This window comes from Octopus sinensis, linkage group LG5 (assembly GCF_006345805.1).
Source record: "Octopus sinensis linkage group LG5, ASM634580v1, whole genome shotgun sequence".
Lineage (NCBI taxonomy): Eukaryota > Metazoa > Mollusca > Cephalopoda > Octopoda > Octopodidae > Octopus > Octopus sinensis.
In genome coordinates this window covers 33,793,753-33,816,578 of record NC_043001.1, presented here as the reverse complement: position 1 = coordinate 33,816,578, position 22,826 = coordinate 33,793,753, and the positions used below count along the sequence as shown (strand labels likewise).

The 22,826-nt window shown below is 36.8% G+C and overlaps 1 protein-coding gene across 9 annotated transcripts in view; it reads left to right on the top strand.

Annotated features, from left to right (window-relative positions):
* Positions 1-22,826, top strand: part of LOC115211607 (protein Aster-B) — a 270,613-nt gene that overhangs the window by 136,598 nt on the left and 111,189 nt on the right. For all 9 annotated transcript variants that reach the window (XM_029780198.2, XM_029780197.2, XM_029780194.2 and 6 more), the window contains one exon: positions 753-837. In XM_029780198.2, coding sequence (XP_029636058.1) covers positions 753-837 — 85 coding nt within the window. The remainder of the gene's footprint in view (positions 1-752; positions 838-22,826) is intronic.

Sequence of the window (22,826 nt, the reverse complement as noted above, 5' to 3'; positions counted from 1 at the left end):
CATACTTCAGTTGTTCATGCAAATGATAAAATTCATTGAAAATGCCCAACCCATGTAGGTAACTGAATGAAAAAGAACCACTATGATATACAAATCCTCTAGGTCAGAGAGACGAAGAGGAGGGAGGACCTTCCTTCCCACTCTCTCTCTGTGACCTACAGAGAAAGAGATTCAAAATTGACAGACACCATTTTAAATAATCCAATTTGTATTAATTTGTTGTTGGTGATTATTAATCAGCCCTCATCATGCTAATTTAGGTAACATATGGGATGAAAATTAATTTAATGATTATTTGGAAATAACCCACCCACAAATTCAGTGCAGCAGATATATTTATAGTTCACATTTCATTGGAATCACTTGCACAGTGTTTTGGTGTGTAAAATGGTACTGTATAACATTCCAGGTTCACTATTCTCAGTGTGCATATTATGGTTTTACTACCTCTCTTTCTTTCTCTCTCATTCTGTCACTCTTTCTCATTGTATGTGAGACTGTCAATTCTGTTGTTTTATTGGAAAGATAGATAAATAAGTTTTTGCTTGGTTGCAAATAATGTAAATAAACTTAATGGGTGTCATGTTTTTTGTTCTATGCAGGATGAAGTTTCACCTAATATGCCTTCCTTTTTAGACATTTGTTGATTATTGAGAAAATTAATTTCTAATATATTTCCAAGTCTGTGAGTTCTCATTAGAAAATTTTCTGAAGCCATGAACTAATATCTGTAAATTTTCTTTCAATTCTAGGTTTTAAGTCCTACCTATAAATCACGCAGTGAGGATTACAAGAAAATTTTCAAAGAAATACCAAATGATGAACGGTTAATTGTAGGTGAGTATGGTTAGGTGTTTGTGATGTATATTATCTTTTTTGTTTTTGTGAGTTTGATTATTGCTGTGAAGAAATATGTATATCTATTAGTTAAACATTTCAGTGTTTTATTTTATAATTTTATATTGGGGTTGTATGAATGATATACAATTATTGATTTCTAGTTTTGTTTGTGACATACAATATTTAGATTGATAACATAACAGTGTCTCAGTGAAGGGCATGATTACTTAGTCCATCATAAAGCTGCTTCAAGATTTGAGGAACTTAATGTGTTTTTCCCCACTTTTTTAATTATAATCTACAATGACAAATTTTATTCAAAACCTAGCATTAAAGATCATTAAAAGGAGAATGGTGGGAGAAAGTGAGTAAGAAATTTTGAAAAATTTAGGAAATGTATGAAAAGGAGCTTCAAAATGATCCAGCTTTTGAAAACCTTTGGTCACAAAATAATTTGAGCAGGAAAAATAGGAAAAGTATGTGTAGTAAACAACCTCCATGGATGTGTAATGATTGCATTGTTGCTGTTTTTTTTTTCTTTTTTAATCAAATAACATATATAAAACAGCTGTGTAATGAAGTTAGTTTGAAATATATATTTGTTAGGATTTCACTCACTCTTTTTCCATAACTGAAAACAAATGCTTATCTTTTTGAGAACTGATGTGAAGAGAACTATTTCAAGGGTTGTTTTAATATTTTAGTGAAAAGAAATGTGTTTTTAATAAGGTGCATGTAAGGGAAAAATTTGATAACCACCATGGAATGATTTTTCACTGGTGCAACATCAAGTCATGTAATTACCATCTTCACATTGATAATATACTTAGCACGCTTCAAACTAATATATATTAAAAAAGAACATTAAATCACCACCAGGTAGTTACAAGAGTACATATTTTAATTATAAATCATCTTTGTGTTTGGAAATTAAAGTTTTATATATATATATATATATATATATATATATATATATATATATCATCATCATCATTTAGCGTCCGCTTTCCATGCTAGCATGGGTTGGACGGTTCAACTGGGGTCTGGGAAACCAGAAGGCTGCACCAGGCCCAGTCTGATCTGGCAGTGTTTCTACAGCTGGATGCCCTTCCTAACGCCAACCACTCTGTGAGTGTAGTGGGTGCTTTTGACGTGCCACCAGCACAGGTGCTAGACGGTGCTGGCAAACGGCCATGGTCAGATGGTGCTTTTCACATGCCACCGGCACGGGAGTCAGACGAGGCTGGCAACGGCCACAATCGGATGCTGCTTTTTATGTGCCACAGGCACGGAGGCCCGTCGGAGCGGTGCTGATCACATAGATTTTGTTGAAGCAGATTTTCTGCACTGCGCTGCACTTCTTGTTGCCAAACATGATCTATTTCCAAGCAAGGTATTATTTTTCCATAGCTAGACATGTTTTCCATGAAGGACTGGGAAAAATAGCCTTGCTTAAAGACAAGAAGCAGGAGTGAAAAGCATTTGCACAATATGTCCATTACCTCTACACTTCCTTCTTGTTACAAATACAAACTTCAAATCTCAAACATAAACCATCATTATATATATATATATATATATATATATATATATATATTATATATATATATATATACATGGCACGACTACCAGTCAGGTGGCACTGGCATCGGCCATGACCAAAATTTTACTTGACTCAACAGGTCTTCTCAAGCACAGCATATTGTCTGAGGATTGAAGGGTACTTTTAAACGGGCTGGTTATGTGACGCTGGCATTGGCCACAGCTACAATCTCACTTGGCTTGCTGGGTCTTCTCAAGCACACCATATCTTCAAAGGTCTCGGTCACTTGTCATTGCCTCTGTGAGGCCCAACGTTTGAAAGTTGTGTTTTCACCACCTCATCCCACGTCTTCCTGGGTCTACCTCTTCCACAGGTTCCCTCCACTGTTAGGGGTGTGACACTTTTTCACACAGCTATCCACATTCATACACAACATATGACCATACCAGCACAGTCATCTCTCTTGCACACCACATCTGATGTTTCTTATGTCCAGCTTTACTCTCAGGGTGCTTATACTCTGTCATGTATACACACTGACATTACACATCCAGCGGAGCATACCAGCTTCATTTCTTTCAAGCCTACATGTCCTCAGCAGTCACAGCCCATGTTTCACTGCTGTGTAGCATGGCTGTTTGCGTACATGCATCATACAGTTTACCTTTCACTCTGAGCGAGAGGCCCTTTGTTACCAGCAAAAGTAGGAGTTCTCTGAACTTTGCCCAGGCTATTCTTATTCTAGCTGCTATATTCTCAGAGCATCCACCTCCACTACTGACTTGGTTACCTAGGTAATGGAAGCTGTCAACTACTTGTAGTTTTTCTCCCTGGCATGTGATGGAATCTGTTTTCTGTACGTCAGTGTTTATTGCCCCTGTGCATCTGGCACACTCAAAAACTTCCTAGTTAACCTTCCTTTGATATTACTGCAAATTTTATGTGTCCATTGCTTATACTTCCAATCACATGCAAATAGTGAGCAATGTTCCACAAGGCACTGTTTTGGGACCATTACTGTTCATAATGGCTCTCTCAGATATGCCCTCGTCCACACAGAGAGCCACAATCACAAGTTATGAAGATGATACAAAAACCTCACAGGTGATACAGAACCCTGAAGATACTATGCACTTGTAATGTGAGCTGGATGAAATATACAAATGGGCTGAAAAGAATAGCATGTAGTTTAATGCTGAAAAGTTTCAAGCCTTGTGCTATCAGCATGCAAAATTAAATACAATACCAATTAAATATACTGGACCTGGGGAGATTGCAGTCCCGGTGATACAGTTGGTGCAAGACCTGGGAATTTACATGAGTAATGATGCATCCTTCCATGTGCATGTTGCTAAGTTGGCAGTGAAATTCAGACAGCTGACTGGATGGATAATTAGAACTTTTAGAACAAGAGATCAGGAAACCATGATGGTCCTCTGGAGGACACTTATCCTAAGCCACTTTGACTATTGCTCTCAACTATGGTCACTAACCAGTGTCAAATGAATGGCAGTCCAGGAAAATTGGACGAATGCTGCCGTTGATTAGCTCCAAGAGGCCATCATCTCTAGCTAGCTATGTGACACACAAACCAGTCTCCATTACAACCTTCGAACAGGGGAGGTCAGCAGCTTCCCCTTGCTGGTTTAACATCCACAGACTAGTTTCTGGGTGATTGCTCCTTATCAATGTGGAGTAGCTGAACCCAGCAGGCATCACTGCTGACTGTCTGTTTGAAGGTTTATTTACACATATTCAGCGGAACACATCCACTGGTTTTAAAAAATTACAAACACATGGAACCCAACAAGTCACTAAAATGTAAGCCTAAAGACTTAACAAACTCTTTTCCCTTTTACTTTTTCTTTGCCTTTCTGTTCCCTCTAAAATCATTCTGCAGATGTTTGTTAAATGTAACGAGGTAAATGTAAATTTACTCCAATTTGATAAACAGAAACAGCTGTAAATGATTCCAAACTACAATTAAATAATGACTTTTTAACACCAATGGTCCACTTCTCATTGTTAATTATTGCTCCATTTCTTTTTCTTTTCTGTATATATTAAACTACGTTTTACCTTTAAATTATCTACTACCGTATACCTTATAGCTAGGACTATACATAGTGAGGTAATACACCAGGAGTGCCTATGGATACATCTATCCCTTAGAGTCCACAGCTGTAACCTACACCAGTGTCGCACAACCAGCCCACTCAAAAGTACCTTGGATCGTAGGGTGACATGCTGTGCTTGAGGAGACCTATTGAGTCAAGTACATCAACATCAGCAATATCAAAATCAAATCAAATGGAAATTGTAGTTGTGAGCCCCGTGCCGGTATCAGTAAGAAGCACCATCCAAACGTGGCCAATGCCAGTGCTGCCTTGACTGGCTTCCGTGTTGGTGGCATGTAAAAAGCACAATCCGATCGTGGTCGATACCAGCTCCTCTGGCTCCTTATGCCATGGTATGTAAAAAGCACCCACTACACTTTCGGAGTGGTTGGTGTTAGGAAGGGCATCCCTGCTGTAGAAACACTGCCAGATCAGATTGGGGCCTGGTGCAACCTCCTTGCTTCCCAGACCCCAGTTGAACTGTCCAACCCATGCCAACATGGAATATGGACGTTAAACGATGATGATGATGTATATATATATTGTGTTATATCTCTGGAAGGGTGCCAATAATAAACATGCATTGGCTCTATCTCACGTCTTTTATTATTATTAATCAAATAGGTAACCGTTTAACTAATTTGATTGCTTGTTCAATCAATTAATCAATGAGTTAAGTTTGTCAAAGTTCTTTCATTGCAATTCATGACCTCATGTAGAGAGAAACATGGAGCTAAATATTAGAAGTATTTAGTCATGTGGTTTACTGGTTTTTGCAATTCCACAGTTTTTATGTGAATAATAATGATAACAAGAGCACTCAGAGAGCACAAACCTTTGCCAAGGCAACACCAATGTCCTCTCAACGATTAGCCAGAGATAATTTTTAAAAGGAGAATATCTGGAATAAACTCAACTGCTCTCACAAACAACAATACTAGAAATGAACCCAACCACTCTCATAAATTAAGTTAAAAAAAACAGGAAAACTAATCCAGAATCCTTGTCCACTACTGGATTGATCCCAAAATCCAATCAGTTCATGCCAGTCATGAGGCTTAACAGCCCTGAAAGTTTCATCCTAACCTATCCAGTGGTTCTTGAGATATCTTGTCTATGTACGAACAAAGAAAAACATGACTGAAAACAGTATCTCTGCCTTTGCTAAGGTGGAGTTGATAATTCTTTCACGTAGTTAACAGGTCACTTCCTTTTTGGAGAGAGTTTGGTCATCAATTACATCAACATCCGTGTTTCACTGATACTTTATCAACTCCCCATCTCCCACCCCATCCAGAAGGATACAAATGAAGTTGACCCAAGCAAACTTTGAACTCAAAACATAAAGAGTTGGAACAAAATATCAAGGTATTTTGTCTGATACTCAAACTATTCTGATATCTAACAATATTTGAATTAAACTCCAGTTATGTACAAGCATATTTATATTCTCCAGATAACCTGTTTTAGAAGGAATTTGAGAAGCTATGAGTGTGTAGTTAATAGAGATAAACAATTTAAAGATAATGAAGTTGAAATTTTTAATTAGTTACTATTTATATATTCATCAATTAACAATCAAGAAAGTGGCAATAAAAAAGCAAAATGGCCAAAAAATCAAGAGATAGATTGATAATATTGCTTTAAGCAAGTAAGATTTCAGTGCTTATTTTATTCTTATACATAATGTAAATTTCTTAAAAATACCTTGACTTATTATAAGCATATTGAATCTGCTGGCAAAGATAATGATCTAGTTATAATTTTCTATAGCTTTCTAAAACTGATTGAATTTAATTGATCTTAGACTTCAGTTCATTAATAGCAGGGTCCTTATACTTGCTTGTGTTGATGAATAAAGAATTTCAACAAATGGTGGTTGCAGGTTTTAACTGTCTATCTGTATCTTGCTTTACGTTAATTGTCTTTCTTTCTCTGCACGCATGCACACGTGTGGGTATATACGTATAGACATACAGCCCCACCACTTTTAATGTGACACTAACCCTATTTATTTTGAGATGCTCTGTGTTTCTTTCAATTACTTTAAATATAACAAAAAATTTAGTAAAATAACTTCGTTATCATTAAGCTAGTGTTAGGAACATAAATTGTGACTAAGGTTTGGTGGAAGATTTTAATTCAAAACATATGAAAACAAGACATTTGTACTAAAGAGCTAGAGCCGGTTTCAGCCAGGTTGGTAACGAATGGATTAAATGATACAATAATGTGTAAGTGAATGTATTGATATATACAGGCACGACTATGTGGCTGTTATGAACCTTGCTTTGCAACCATGTAGTGTTAGGTTCAGTCCCACTGTGCAGCATCTTGGGCAAGTCTCAGCCTGACTAATGCCTTGTGAATCAATTTGATAGCCAGAAATGGTGTGGAAGCCAGTTGTATTCATATATAAATGTATGAGTGTGTGTCCTTGTGTTTGTGCCATTCCCCCTACCCTTGACATTCAATGTTGGTTTGTTTACATCCCTGTAACATAGCAGTTTAGTAAAAGTTGTTGTTAGTAAGAAAGAAGATAAAACTCTCTTTCCATCAGGTAAATGGCCCTGTTCAATATGTAGGAAAAGAGTTGGAAAAAATTCCATTTGCAGCACCCTGTGTAAACTATGGACATGTAAGAGGTGCAGTGGAAACACAGGTAGATTAACAGATAAAGTCATCTTTGTATGTCATAAGCACTAAGAGCACACAGGACTAAATTTTTTTTCAAATGTCCAGGAGGCTCTCTTGAGGTTGTAGATAGTTTCTGTTAGCTAGGTGACCAAATTAGCAATGGTGGAGGATGCTCTGAAAGTATTATTTCTAGAATAAGAATTGGATGAAGTTCAGAGAGCTATTACCTCTGCTGACGAAAAGAAAGAGTCTCTCTCAGAGTGAAAGGTAGACTATATGATGGTTGTGTGCGCATGGCTATATTCCATGGTAGTACGACATGGGCTCTGAATGCAGAAGACATATGTAGACTGGAGAGAAATGAAGGTAGTATGCTCTGTTGGATGTGCAACATCAGTGCACATATATGGCAAAGTGCAAATGTATTGAGAGAAAATTGGGGCATAAGAGGAATCAAATGTAGTATGCAAGAGAAGACTACATTGGTTTGGACATGTGATGCATATGAATGAGGACAGCTGCATAAAGAAATGCTGATTGCTGAAAGTGGATGGTACCTGTGGTAGAGGGAGACCCAGGAAGATGTGAGTTGAAGTGGTAAGGATCAATCTCAGGATGTTCGGCCTCATGGAGGAAATGACAATGGACCAAGATGTTTGGCAATATGAAGTTCTTGAGAAGACCTGCCCATGTCAGTGAAACTGAGTTCTAGAAGCACTGTGTCCCACCCACACTTGACAAGAAAACTTCTCACACTACCACACCAAACCAAACTACATCTCTGCATCTCTTCCCCACATTTCCGCATCATGCCCTATGCTTACCTCCTACTCCCCAGTCCTGTCCTCTTGGCTCTGTGCCACATACCCTGTCTCACTATTATTGCTATCTGCTAGCCCTGACCTGTGTGTTCCACCCACACTTAACAAGAAAACTTTTCACTCACCCTACCCCAACAAACCAATCTTCATCTCCACAACTCTTCTCTTCTTCACATTTCCTCCTTCATACACTATGCCTAGCTTTCACTCACCAATCCTGACCTCATGGCCCTGTTTCTCTGTATTATTGCTACTCCCCCCCCCTCCGCACTCTTCAATCACACTTCCTTTGCAATATCCTGCCACTTATATTATGGTGCTCGAACCTCAAGAGTATGCCCTGGCACTTGCTACTATCTATATCTCTCTCTTCCTTTACTCAACCATCCCATTTATATTTTGATCCCTGTCCCTTGTAAGTATGCCCAGCATTTTTCCACAATCTCTATCCTGCTGTCTTCCACTCTCCCTCTCCTCTTGCACTTCCCTTAGGTTGGGAAACCATGTATTTCCTTTGTGGTAGCACACCTGTTTCTGTCTCTCTGTCTCATTATAACCTTTCCTCATCTGACACAAGATCACCTCTTCCAATGCCCTCTCTCCTCTTGAAAGTTTTTTTCTCTTTTTGTCTTGCAAGTACTTTGTGACCCTGTCAGTGCCAGTGCCACTTAAAAGCACCCTGTCCACACTGTAAAGTGGTTGGTGTTTGGAAGGACACCCAGCTGTAAAAACCTTGCCAAAACTGACCTCGCCTGTACTTGTGCCACATAAAAAGCACTAAGTCCACTCTGCTGAGTGGTTGGTATTAGGAAGGGCATCCAGCTGTAAAAATCCTGTCAAAACAGTCACACAAGTCTGGTGCAGGCTTCTGCCTGCCCGGCTCTTGTGAAACCATCCCACCCATGATAGCATGGAAGGTGGTTGTTAAACGATGTTGATAATGATGATGGTTATCTCAGTTGTATTTACTGTTCTGAGTTTATTTGTTACATTTATCTTCTTTGTGTGTATGATTTCTGTATATTATTTTTTTGTTGTCAAAATCAAAGCTTGATATTGTATGTAGATTTTATTTTATTCAAAGCTTAATAACCTCTGTAGGTTTTTGTGACAAGTGATACTAACCTAATGGTTGGTATAACTTGTCGCAGCTACATTGATTTACTGATCATGAGAAAATATAAACGCCACCATTGTTAAAGGTTATCCTGCAGTTTTGTTTATCATGATCTGAATTTTTAATTCTCTCCAAACTGATTGTTTTTCAATGCTTATATTCATCATCATCATCATCTGTCAATTCTGCACTAGAATATAAGCATGATGACGCCGCCGCCGACATTCTTCTTCTTCTTCGTGGTCTTCGTCGTCGTGGTCTTCTTCTTCTTCTCCTCCTCCTCCTCCTCCTCCTCCTCCTCCTTCTTCTTCTTCTTCTTCTTCTTTTCTTCTTCTTCTTCTTCTTCTTCTTCTTCTTCTTCTTCTTCTCATTATTATTATTATTATTATCATTATCATTATTATTATTATTATTATTATATTATTATTATTATTATTATTATTATCATAGTGCAGAATTGACAGAAGAGCATCCAATTCACTTGTTGGTTTACTCCTATTAACATTTAGAATCATTGTTGTACTGCTTCCGTAGCTAATGTTTGATATTTATTAATTTAATCAAACTATTTATATTACATGCTATAAATAGTTTATCATGCCACTACCAGATGGTTTGTGAGTAAATAAAAAATGAAACCTGTTAACTTTGTCAGTGTTTGCGTGGAATGTTGATATGATACATTAACATAACATGTTGATATGAGGATTTGCACTGCCACAAAGGAAGCAATTACAGTATTAGATTTCTATTATTACCAAAGAAACATCTCCTTAGTATGAAGAATTAAGAAAAAGATGCTATGGTGATAGGGAGAGAGAGAGAGACAGAGAGAAACCATGTAAGAATGAGTATGTAAAATGTACATACATTTTACATTCTGCTTTTGGAAACCTATTCAATTAATAAGAAATTCATTCTATCATGTAGCTTATGATTTCTAATTGCTGATATAATGTAAGGAATATCTGAACTTTAGATAATCTTCATTTTACAAATGAGATGTGGTTTTTTTGTTCTTTCTTTTGTTTTTTTTTTTTGGCACTTAATCAAAGGAAGAAGAACAGCACCTATATTCTTTAGAAACTTTCCTAGTTGATATTTAACTTGATGTTCTGTAGGTAAAGTGAAGAGAGCAGAAGGCAGCATTTTGGGGGGAGAGTTGGTTGGGAATGGTATTATTGTGTTTGGAAGAGCAAAACAATAAGGTGACGAGAAGAGAAAAGGTAAATGTGTACTTTAAGTGGGTCTGGGCAGAATTGATATCAGAAGAGTAAAAACTGTTGTTGTGACTGAAAGAAAATAAAGAAGTAATAGTGCATACATTAGTGAGTCTCTGCCAGTCAGCCATGTAGACTCCATTCATATAATGTTTACAATATTTGTCTTTGTGTATTGTAGAAACACTATTGTCAATATGTGAGCTGTACTTTGGATGAACCTGAAAATTATAGTGGAACAGCAATTGATCAAAGTTGACTTGTTTGTTAATTTGGCATAGTACAAAGTCAGTCTGACACATTAATACACTTCGTTAAAAATATTACCATAAAATTACTTTACAAACTATACAGACAAATAACTAGTAAAGAGTATTTAGAAACATAATCTCTTCAACATAATATATATACTCTTTTACTCTTTTACTTGTTTCAGTCATTTGACTGCGGCCATGCTGGAGCACCACCTTTAATCGAGCAACCCGACCCCGGGACTCATTCTTTTGTAAGCCCAGTACTTATTCTATCGGTCTCTTTTGCCGAACCGCTAAGTAACGGAGACATAAACACACCAGCATCGGTTGTCAAGCAATGCTAGGGGGACAAACACAAACATACACGCACACACACATATACATATATATACATATATACGACGGGCTTCTTTCAGTTTCCGTCTACCAAATCCACTCACAAGGCTTTGGTCGGCCCGAGGCTATAGTAGAAGACACTTGCCCAAGGTACCACGCAGTGGGACTGAACCCGGAACCATGTGGCTGGTAAACAAGCTACTTACCACACGACCACTCCTGCGTTGAGTATATATAATTCAACCTGAATGAAAGTTATGTGACTTGCATTACACATGCACACATGGAACTTTTATCTAATGCTTTTCTGTGTATCAAGCACAGCTATTTCTCTTATGGTAGTAGAGCTCTGTTCTCTTTCCTACTTACTAAAACTTTAGTCATTGTTAAACTTAGTTTTAGGTTTTTCTTCCATGTCTACAATTCCTTCTGGAAATCTTTGACCAGTTCAGATATAAAAACTTAGTCATTGGTATATAGCAGTTCCTATGGACAGCTGATCTTAAAATCTTTTCTTATAACCAGAAGGACTATAATAAACAAGACTGAGCCGCCATTGTAGATATCTACTTGCATGCTCTTTCTGTTTTTGTACACGATTTACACAGCCATCAAAATCCATTTGCCTAACCCTGGGTTTTGTAATGACTACCATATTACAGAGCTTGTAGGTCTGCTGTAGACCTTCACCTAGTTAATGAATGAAATGTTATAGCAGTTTATCTTATCCAAGTACTTCTTTCCTTTGGAAGAGGGTATCAGTTGTATCACCACCTGATACAAAACTGAACTATATCTCATCTTGACTAATTCTGATCCTGATAAGTTGTGCTTTCAGTAACTTTCGTGGCCTGGTCCACCAATCATAATTTTCTTTTTGCATTGTATTTCATTTGTCCAAGTAGTAGTTGATGTTGATAATACTATGTTAGTCATTAAGTATGATACCATTCTGCACTACCTTAGTGACAATGCTTGTGACTAGCATGTGTCCTACCTCATCAGATATGTTCAGCATCTCAGTAGTTATACTCCATGATCCAGCTCTTCCCTGCTTTCATAGCATTAATAACCACTATTTGTGGTAGGTCATCCCTTGGGTCTATTTTTGATAGGTCCTCTCTTTTCTATACATTCTCTTCATTCTGTTATTATTCATAGTAGCAATTCCATGCCTCTTTCTTTTCATTATCAATGAAGACTCACCTACCATTTTCATACCAAATATACTTCTCCCCACAGGCTTCTCAATTTTCTCTAGCACATACCCTTGCAATCCAGAACATGTCACGCCTCTGATCTTCATGCTGCAGAACATTCTTCTTCTCCCCAACCTTAAGTATACCTAATACCTAGATTCTGTTCTAGCTATTTGCTCTCTTCTGTTTCCTTTCTTTCAGTTTTCCCCGGCTTGTCTCGGCTTTTATGGCTCTGTCTACATCACCATTCTTGTCTGACTGGAATCCTACAACAGCCACAGATTTAGTCAGTAGCCCTCAACAAATTGTTTTGTAACAACTTCCAGTTTTTCTCTACATTTTTAAGTCTTTAGCTCTTCCTTTTTTCTGTTACAAGCCTCCTTGAGAATTTTGCTTAATCTATGACTAGCTGTGAGCTCTTTCCTTTCACATCTTCCATCTCAACATTACCTTTTGTCTATGAATCTGTCTAGTTTTACTTTGATGTCATTAATCTCTAATCTATGTTAGGTGGTACATTCTCGACCAGAAAAGGACTTAGCATTTACAACCATCTGTCTTTCTTCACCAGATATATTAAGGTGATTAGGTCACTAGTCAGTTTCCTGGATTTTAATTGCAGATGATTAGGCCATTTGTGTCACAAAACTACAGCAGCCTTGATTCCTGCTCATCTTATGTACCATACTCATAACCTCCTTGAATGTCTGGTTCCCTGACAAATTGTCCTACCCATCCTGGTATTGTCCAACATGTCCATTAAAATCATTCCACCCCACTTCCTGAACCACTTCCATTCTTCATCATTCTTACCCACACCATTTCAATCAATCAGTAGCCATTAGCTACTGCTCTTTTTCCCCTCTGCAATACTCCATTCTAAATACCTCTCTTATCTACTATCATCCCCAATACCCTCTACCATCATAACTTACCTACTATAGCTTCTTATATATCCCTATCTCTCCCCCTCCACATCACCTACACCTTGCACATCATTCTATTACTTTCTGAGTCACTCCTATATCTCCCTCCTCCACCCCTCCGTACACAGGTATTTCCCATCATCTGCACCCCTACCTTTGTTTTTCACTTACTACACTAAGCTCTACCTACACCTGTTTGTGGAGAGAGGGTTTATGTGCATGGGTGCATGTATATAGGAACTTTGTACTTGTACGAGGGGCGTTCAATAAGTAATGCCCCTGACTCACTTCTCATAGCAGTAGAGCAACGAAACTTGGCACAGTTATTAGTCTTTTTCTACATAGGAACCACCCTGAGTTACGCATTTCTCCCATCTTTTGATGCAGCTCTGGAGACCGTTTTTGTAGAGGACCCCAGCTTGGTCCTCCAACCACGATGTGACTTCAGAAATCAAGGCTGTATCATCTGGGAAACGCTTTCCTTTCAAAAACAACCTCATGGCAGGGAAGAGGTGAAAATCAGAGAGTGCAAGGTCAACACGTGAGTTGTGGACTGGAGCGTTGTCCTGCAGGAGGAGGATGCCTTTGCGGATCTTGCCCCGCCTCTTGATTTTGATAGCTTCTCTTAATTTCCTCAAAAGTGAAGCATAATAGGCTCCTGTAATTGTGGAACCCTTTGCCAGGAAACCTGTCATCACTATTCCGTCCTGGTCCCAGAAGACTGTGAGCATGGCCTTACCAGCGGAGGGCTGCACCCTTGCCTTCTTTGGAGGAGGTGAGTCACGGTGCTTCCACTGCATTGACTGGTCTTTGGTCTCTAGATCATAGTGATGGACCCAGGTTTCATCCTGGGTAATCAGTCTTTTGAAAAATTTTGACTCATCTTCTTGGCACATCTCCAAATTCATCCTCGAGCACTCAAGGCGTTCTTGCTTCTGGAAAGGTGTGAGCAACTTGGGAATCCATCTGGCAGACACCTTTTGCATATGCAAATGGTCATGAATGATAGTTTCCACAGACCCGGTACTAATCTTGACCTCATAGGCTATTTGGCGAATAGTTATGCGTCGATCTTCCAAAATGGCAGCCTCAACTTGACGGACAGATGCCTCATCAATGGCAGAAAGGGGGCAACCAGATCTGGGAGCTGTTTCCGCAGAGTTCCGACCATGTTTGAATTCACGATGCCAGCGTTTTACAAGGTCATATGATGGGGCATCATTACCATAAGTTACTTTCATTTCATCAAAAGTCTCCCGTGGTGTGCGTCCTTTCAAATACAAAAACCGGATCACTGCTCGACACTCAACAGGCTCCATTTCACACTTGACTCAGTTCAAACACCTGTAAATCAGAAACCACAATTAGTTCAGAGCTGTAATTTGCCACATAATCTATAGAGATAGAAATGATTTCACATGAAAAATTTCAGCTAGATCAAACAACTGCAAATGGGTCAGGGGCATTACTTATTGATCGTCCCTCGTATGTCAATGAAGAGATTGTGTAAGGGATCTCAAAATGAAGTTAACTTTGTAGTGCTAGTTGCCTAGGGAGAGCATGATAGTAAGGTAGGACAGGTGAGCAGATCAGTAAGAAGAAAGCATGGTTAAAATTTGGATGTGTATTGAAGAGAGCTTAAAATAGCAGTCATAAGACAACATGTGGATTGCAATTTTCACTTAGCTTGCATTAAATAATGATAATCAACAACAAAACTGATAGCAGCATGTTGTTTCCTTGAAGCAATGGAAGTGTACGAGTGGGAAAGATATTGGAAGGTAGAGATGGGAGAGGGTGAAGGAGAAAGGGGGAAAGAGACTGAGATTGAAGAGAAAGCATACACTGGGTTATGATGGAGAATAAATTGCCACAGTAAAAATTTCTTTGAAGAAATTAGATTTTATTTAGTTCATGGGAATAAAGTTTGGGAGCAAAAAGTACTTTGGTGTGAATCAAAGAGAACTAAAGTAGAGGCAGAAGATAGTTCAAAGGGCTAATTGGTTAGTTACAACAACTGACTTAGCAAATCAGAATATTTACTTCGCTTACACTGATAATGATAATCAATGATAAAAAAAAAAAAAAAATGACAGTAGCGTGTTTTTCCCTTGAAGCGAAAAGTCAATGAATGAGTAGGTAAGAGAGATTGAGGATGACAGAAGGAAAAGTCATATAGATAGAGAGGCAGGGGAGATTGTGTGTGTGTGTGTATCTCTCTCTCCCCCCTCTCTCTCTATATATATATATAATATATATATATATATATATATATATATATATATAATATATAGATAGATAGATATAGATATATAGATACGAGCAAAACGCCCCACTGTCCAATGGACGGTGCTGAGTTGTCAAACATTTAAACCAAATTTTCTCAAAACAACTCGTCCGACCATCCCATAGGCCTCCCCTTTGAGAAACACTGATTTAACCTAAATTTGAGACACCAGCAGAAGAAGAAATAAAGATAGACTTTTTTCTATTCCAAAGAAAAACGATTTTATTCACACAAATATGCAACCGAAGAGTTTAAAGTACCAATAATGATAAGGCTGTTGACTGGGAGAACACAAACATGGTATAAACACTAAGCTTGGCAGGAAAGAAACATGCCTTTAAGTAGTACAAAAACAACAAAAAATGGAAGGTGCAGTTATGTACAGGTTGACAGAAGAAAAGCATGTTCCCATGGCTTTATTGATCACATTCTCACCTAGAATCGATTTTTGTAATTTTTTTCAAGACTTATATATGCCCTGATACCGTCGGTATCTACATATCAAATTTGAGCGCAATCGTGTGGAGGATGCCCGAGATCCTAGAAGACACACACACAGACAGACAGAACGGATTTTATATAATAGATATATATATGTGTATATATATATATACAGATATATATATATGTATATATATTTTACTCCACTACGACAAAACTACGAACCTTTGGCAGTACTATTTTTGTGACTCACGTGGTAGAATTCTGGAGGGAGATACGAATTCGCTTGTCTATATAAATGTGGATATGCTGGTTGACCTTTGTATCTTTCGATGTCGCTTGGTCGAAAATATAAAAGGTAGGTTTTCCTAGCATTTCTAGATTTATGGGAAATATTATGTTGATAAGGAAATGAACCTTACGATTCTAATCCAGATACGTGCGTCCATAATTAATCCGAGGACTGTGTGATTTCGTTGTTTTTCTTCTTTGTTTTGCCATATTTGAGTTACGAATATTGTTATCTGTGGAGACTTATTTTTGTAGTAAAAAGAAATAGTTTTTTGGCTGCTATTTCTAATATTTTCGGTATGTGGTTTAAGCCTCTTGTTGCAAAAAACCCTTATTATTATAATTATATATATATATATGTGTGTGTGTGTGTGTGTGTGTGTGTGTTTGTGTTGGAAGTGAGAGAGAATAATATATTTTTAATTCTTAAATGTATTTAGAAAAATTAACAATACATAGCTCTCTAAATTTGTAATACAAACTTAGCACAGCTGGCCAAATTTTTTTCTGAGTCTCTTGAAAAGATTTGTAGCTTTCAAGTAGCCATTGTCTCACTATTAGTGACATAGTCTGCATGTCTACAAAATGGCTGCTAGGTATGGAATTTCTAAGATTATAAAACATTAAGATAATTGTGTTCTGTATTCTTTTTTCCCTCTTTGTTTCAGTCATTAGACTGTGGCCATGCTGGGGCACTACCTTGAAGAATTTTACTCCAACAAATCAACACCAGTGCTTATTTTTTTATTAAGCCTGGTACTTATTCTATCAGTTTCCTTTGCCAAACCACTAAATTACAGATATAAACACACCAACACCAGCTGTCAAGTGGACACACACACATACACATGCACGCGTGCACACACACACACACACACACACACACACACATATATATGTATTTAGAAAAATTTGCCCATATTTAGCTGAATGAAATTTGTTAACAATTAGTGCAGCAGGCAAAATGCCTCTCTGGAATTGCAAGAATATTTGCATGTTAGGCATGTAAAGAATGTTTGTCACACTTCTACTTTCACTATCAAAATGGGCCATCTTGGATCTTCCACTTAGTCCATAAAAATGTGATCTCCTATCCACTCAACCAAAACTGACAATGTAGGATTTTTCATCCTGGCCACCATAATGATAAGCCAGGATGTGCTAATATCTTCACTGAAATTGGTAACCTAAGATCCCTTCCTTTACTGAAATTGACATTTTAGAATTTCTTATTTCTTAACCTAGGATCTCTACCAAAAAAACTGTCACTCTAGGATTCCTTCCTCTACAGAATTGACAACTTAGAAGATGTGCCACACTGACACTAAATTTGATAAATTGTGTTCTTCCACCCCAATGACCAAAATTGAGAACCTCGATTCCCACATTCCATCCCTCAAAATTGACAATCTAGGGTCTCTTTCACTGTCAAGTGAGCAAAATCAAATGAATATACTGATAGGCAAATGGACAAGAAACCAATGTGCAAAAGCCTATTTCTCATTGTATTTCATATAACAGAAAGTTTGCTCCCTTTCTCTCTACTTCAGTATGCATGCACTAACTGCGCATCAGTAATATGCAGTTAAGTGATCATGCAGATGGCCCTACACCTTCCAATTAAATTGGAACTTTGCTTTCAAACTCACTGTAATTGTAAATTTGGGGTGTTGTTTGTCCTGAATCATAAATGTAATGCAGAAGTGATAATTTACCAGGTGAACGTCCCGTTCTCTCTTTCAGAATCTGTCGTGTACTAAATACTACATTGTCATGTGTGAAGGATCTTTCAAGAATCCTTGCACAAATCACAAACCCACTTAGGAATTTGCAAATAAGAGGAATGACCCTGATTTATCAAGATATGTATGACAATTAAAGGAGAGTAACTTTAATTAATTAAACATCAAGATTAATTTTAGTATATAGTTGTAAATACATTAATGGCTAAACTATTTGTAACCTCTCGTCAAAGATGACAAATATTTTAATTAATAAAATAACGGTTTGACTAGCAAGTTTCACCATCAGATTAAATTTATTTTTGAAAACTGCAATAGGACATTTAAACAAGATTCAGATGCTGGATGTAGATTGTTACTGCATCATAAGTTTGTCAACTGCTATCTAGGATGTAGGTAACAAGAAACTCACAACACAACATCCTTTTAGTACAGTATAAGCCAACTGTATCAGATTTCTTTTTACTACCTCTAAATTCAGAATTAATTAGATGTAAAGATGCTTAAATAAATAAATAAAATTCATTTCCCTTACTTAAAGTATCAAGTTCTCTTTGTAAAATTAATTTGCAAGTAATAACACATTAAGTAAAAGTAAAAAGAATACACACACACACACATATATATATATATATATATATATATAATAATTTTTTGTATATTTTTCCATGCTTATATGAGTTGACTGGTCTTCTTGCCACTTTTTTGAAGTCCTTTGCTATCTCTGTGGTAAGGTTCAGCCTCCTGAGGTCATCCCTCACCACTTCTTCTCATGTCTTCTGTCTTCCTTTTTCCACAGATTCCTCCCTCATAGGTTACTTGACACTTCTTGAACAAACTGTCATCATTCATACATATTACACATCTGTTTCAGCACAGTTCCCTTTCTTGCATGCCATATCTGACTCCACTCAGTTCATTCGTGCTTGGTCATTCATGAATATTAACATTACATATCCAATGGAGCATGCATGCCTCATTTTTTACCCCAACCTTTGCAAATTCTGTGCATTCACTGCTCATGATTTCTCTATTGTGCTGTACCTCATCTCAAACAGAAGCATTATACCATTTACTTTTCCCTTGCAAAGAGAATCCTTTTGTGAATAGCAGAGTAAATTAGAATGGACTGTTCTTTCTGGAAGTAAAGTAGCAATAATACCTGAAGTAGCATCAGTCAAAGTTTTTTTTTTTTTCCTGTTGTTTCCATGTGGCAAGCAGCAGTTTAATGACATATGTTTTGCCAATTCATTGCTGGAATATCAAGAAACAAAAGCCTCTCAAGTATGGCATTGTAAAATAACTTTTGTTCAGACAGCAATTTAGTTTCATTTTTGCTAACGTGTCTTGAAGCCTTTTGTATTGTAGGAAGTTTCTTTTAATAGTTCTGCTGTTAAACCATCAACTTCAGAACAATTGATATGAGAGATTCCACACTCATGAAGATAACTTGGTCTCCAATATCAATTAGTGTTGTGTTGTGGATTTCAGTAATGTATTCTGTTTTCCTGTCAAGATATTGCAACTGTATCCAATATCTGTAATCTACAAGATTGTTCTGTACTTTCACCATCTTGATATTAAATTTTCTATATCACAGTTTCCAAGGTGAATAACAGTGTTCTCAAATTTCTTCCCGTGTATGTCACAGCAGTCTCTATCATAGCTGCTATCCACTGACCATCAATATCTCAACTTAAAAAGGTGGCAAGCTGACAGAAACATTAGCACGACGGGCGAAATGCTTAGCGGTAGTTCGTCTGTCTTTATGTTCTCAGTTCAAATTCTGCTGAGATCGACTTTGCCTTTCATCCTTTCGAGGTCAATAAATAAAGTACCAGTTGCATACTGGAGTCGATCTAATCGACTGGCCCCTTCCCTAAAAATTTCGGGCCTTGTGCCTAGAGTAGAAAAGAATATCTCAACTTAAAAGATGCCCCTCTATAAACAACACAAAGAATACAATTAAGTAATTGAGAAAAGATTTGGGACCAAAGATTTTATCAAAAAGCTGTCTTAAGTATCCTTGTCAAGTTGGGTTCACAGTACAAACTATGTATATAGTTACGTTTTAGATGCATATTCTTAACTAGGGCCATAATTAATTACAGTAGCCTCTCATTGCAGTCATGCCTACATTTTGTACAGATTTTCTCTGCAACCTGTTTTCTTCATTTTTTTAATCTTATTTTTCGGTTATTCTTATTCTCTTGGGTTATCTTTACCCATGACTACTTTTGACTCTTAAAAGTCCTGAAGTGATTTCATGTATATAAACTTTCTATCCTGTTTGAAACTAGGAATCTTAATGAAATACTTCTGGTACCGTTTAAAAATCATAAAAATATAACTATAGTATGAATTTGGATGAAATTTACTGATGCAGTATGTTGATTGTCAATAACTATAGTTTTTACCTGTTATCATACAACTTTCAACTGCCTAGGTAGATTGCGTACAGGCAAGTTAATTACTTGTTGGTCTTTTCACATGTTTACAAAATATTGATTTCCTGTCTCAGCTGGATTTCTGCCCCAGTTAGTTTCTGTAAGCTAGAAGCTATACAGCTCCCATTAGAAAAAATATTCCAAGATAAGCCTTAATCTCTTACAGTCAACAATTTTGTAAGGCCCAACAAGTTTTTGTAATTTATTCTTATTATAATAATTATGCTCTTCTTGTAAACCTACCAGTACTCAGTGATCTTACTTTTAAAATATTTTGATAAATAAATGATTTCTTTTGTTAAGTCATTACTATGCACAAATGAAAGCATTAACGCAATATCACCTATGTAATAACTCCACTCCTGCTCAGAATTGATATCACTTAGATAGCTGGTGTTATTGATGATACTGAAATATCTCTTTCTCTAGTTAAATTATTAACCAATAAATAATAATAAAATCATTAATAAATAATATCACCAAATTCTAAGTCGCTGCTTGTGGTATTAACTGCCATTGGAGAAATTCACTTGATAAAAAGCATACTCAAAAATAAAATAAATAACACACAAAAATAAAATAAATAAATACATATGGTGCAAGCAAAAAATTCTTTTGACAAGAAGTCCTTTCTACAATGAGGCTAAATTTTGTTGCCCCAAAGGGTACTTAGATCCAGTTTTTAGTTCCAAACATCAGCATTATTTGAATTTAAGTTACACACGGTTTAGGACTTGGCAATAGTTGCAGATACTTATAGAATTTTGAGTTAAATAAAATCTATCCATGAGATAAGTCATTTCAGTTTGTTGAATATTTTTCAATAAATTGAGACATTAGATGTTTATTTGTGAAAAGCACAGTAAACGATGTCATTTAAGCAAGCACAATAAGACACCAAACAAAGGAAGCAATCATTGTTTTCCTTTGTAAGATGTTATCAGTTCAGAATTGGAAAAATAGCAACTGTTTATTTGTTACAGATAGTTTCAAATGGAATGTTGTGTCTGTTATATGTAACAAGATCTGTGCAAAACAAATCTCGTCTTTTTTTTTTTTTTTTTTGAAGAAAAAGAAAATGAAGTTATTTTTTAATTAACTCATCACCTTCAAAATATTTCCTTCCACTGTTGATACATTGTTCGCAACATCGCCCCCCCCCCCAGCTCTGAAATGCATTCTGGAACATGTGCTTGCAAGTAGTGTACAGTTCTTGTAGTGAATTTAATCTTCATCGATCTCTAATGTCTGATGTCAACAACTGTTCTAGGTTGATTTCAAGAAGTTCTTTGAGCGCTAAAAACAAAACAAAAACAAACAAAAAAACTGCAGGCGTCAAATTTGTTGACTAGGGCAACTGGAAGACAAGAATCATCTTGTGTTTTGCCAAAAGTTGTGGTTAAGATAAGCAGGCGCATTGTTATGTACAGTATTTAGGTTTTGTTACATTTGTGACTCTTGCCACTTCCTTCACACTGCTTCTTTGAAACACTCCAAGACCCCCAAGTAAAACTCTTTATTGATTGTTTGACCACATAGAGCAAATTCAATATAGACGATACCCTTCTAATCAGATAAGATGATCAACATCACTATCACATTTGAGTGTGTCTGATAGGCTTTTTTTAATTATTATTTTGTAGCAACAATGATCCAACCCACAGTAGTGATGGTCTTTTTGTTTCAGCATCAAAGTGTTACACCCATGCACCTGTTAGAACATTTGTAGAGAGTCTTTATCAGCATTCAGGTAATTAATCAAACAACACCTGACTGATGATCACTTATTCCTATTTTTGTTCATCTTTCAATATATACAGCACAAATTTTGTGGCAACAAGATGCATTTTCGATTTTTCTTTTAAAATTTATGGCACAAACTTTTACAGATGCCTACTTGTTTTGAAATTTAGCAGACAGCCAAGTACAACTTGGTGATGTTTGCAAGTTATAATGTCCTTCATATTGTGGCAGCAGCTGTACGATATTATAATTGAGCATCTATTAAAAATCTTACTATATTTGTGATTTATTGGGAAATGATTATATAAAAGAGACAGGAAAATCTTGCCTATCTTAATCTTAACATGTAGGGAGAAAGGAGGAGCAAAGCAAATTATTTTCCTTGGTCTATTTTTATGATTAATATTTTTACTTGAAGGGTTGTAATATATTTTATCGTTGAAGTCACTGTTAGCCAAGGCATTGTTATTGTAGGGAGACCGCCTTAACCAATATTTCTTTAGAAGAAAAGAGATTTGGTATGCTATTGCTAATGTTAGCTCTCAGGTTCTAAACAATATAGGGAGTGACTGGACTGTTTATGTTTGTAAGGGAGTTTCAGTCTAGGGAAATATCTAAAAAATGGTCTTTGACGGATTAGTAGTAATTCTGATTTTGAGGCCTGATATATGTGCGTGAACTGAGAAGCAACAATGCAGGGCTGGAGAGGCCTGTTTAGTCATGCTGATGGCCATCATGAAAATATACATCAAGTACTACTGTGAAATGGTTGGTGTTAGGAAAGTTGTTAGATCTATGTCAAAACTAAAACACTGGAGCAGGATGTGACTCTCCTACTTGTCTGATCCTGTTCAACCATCCAACC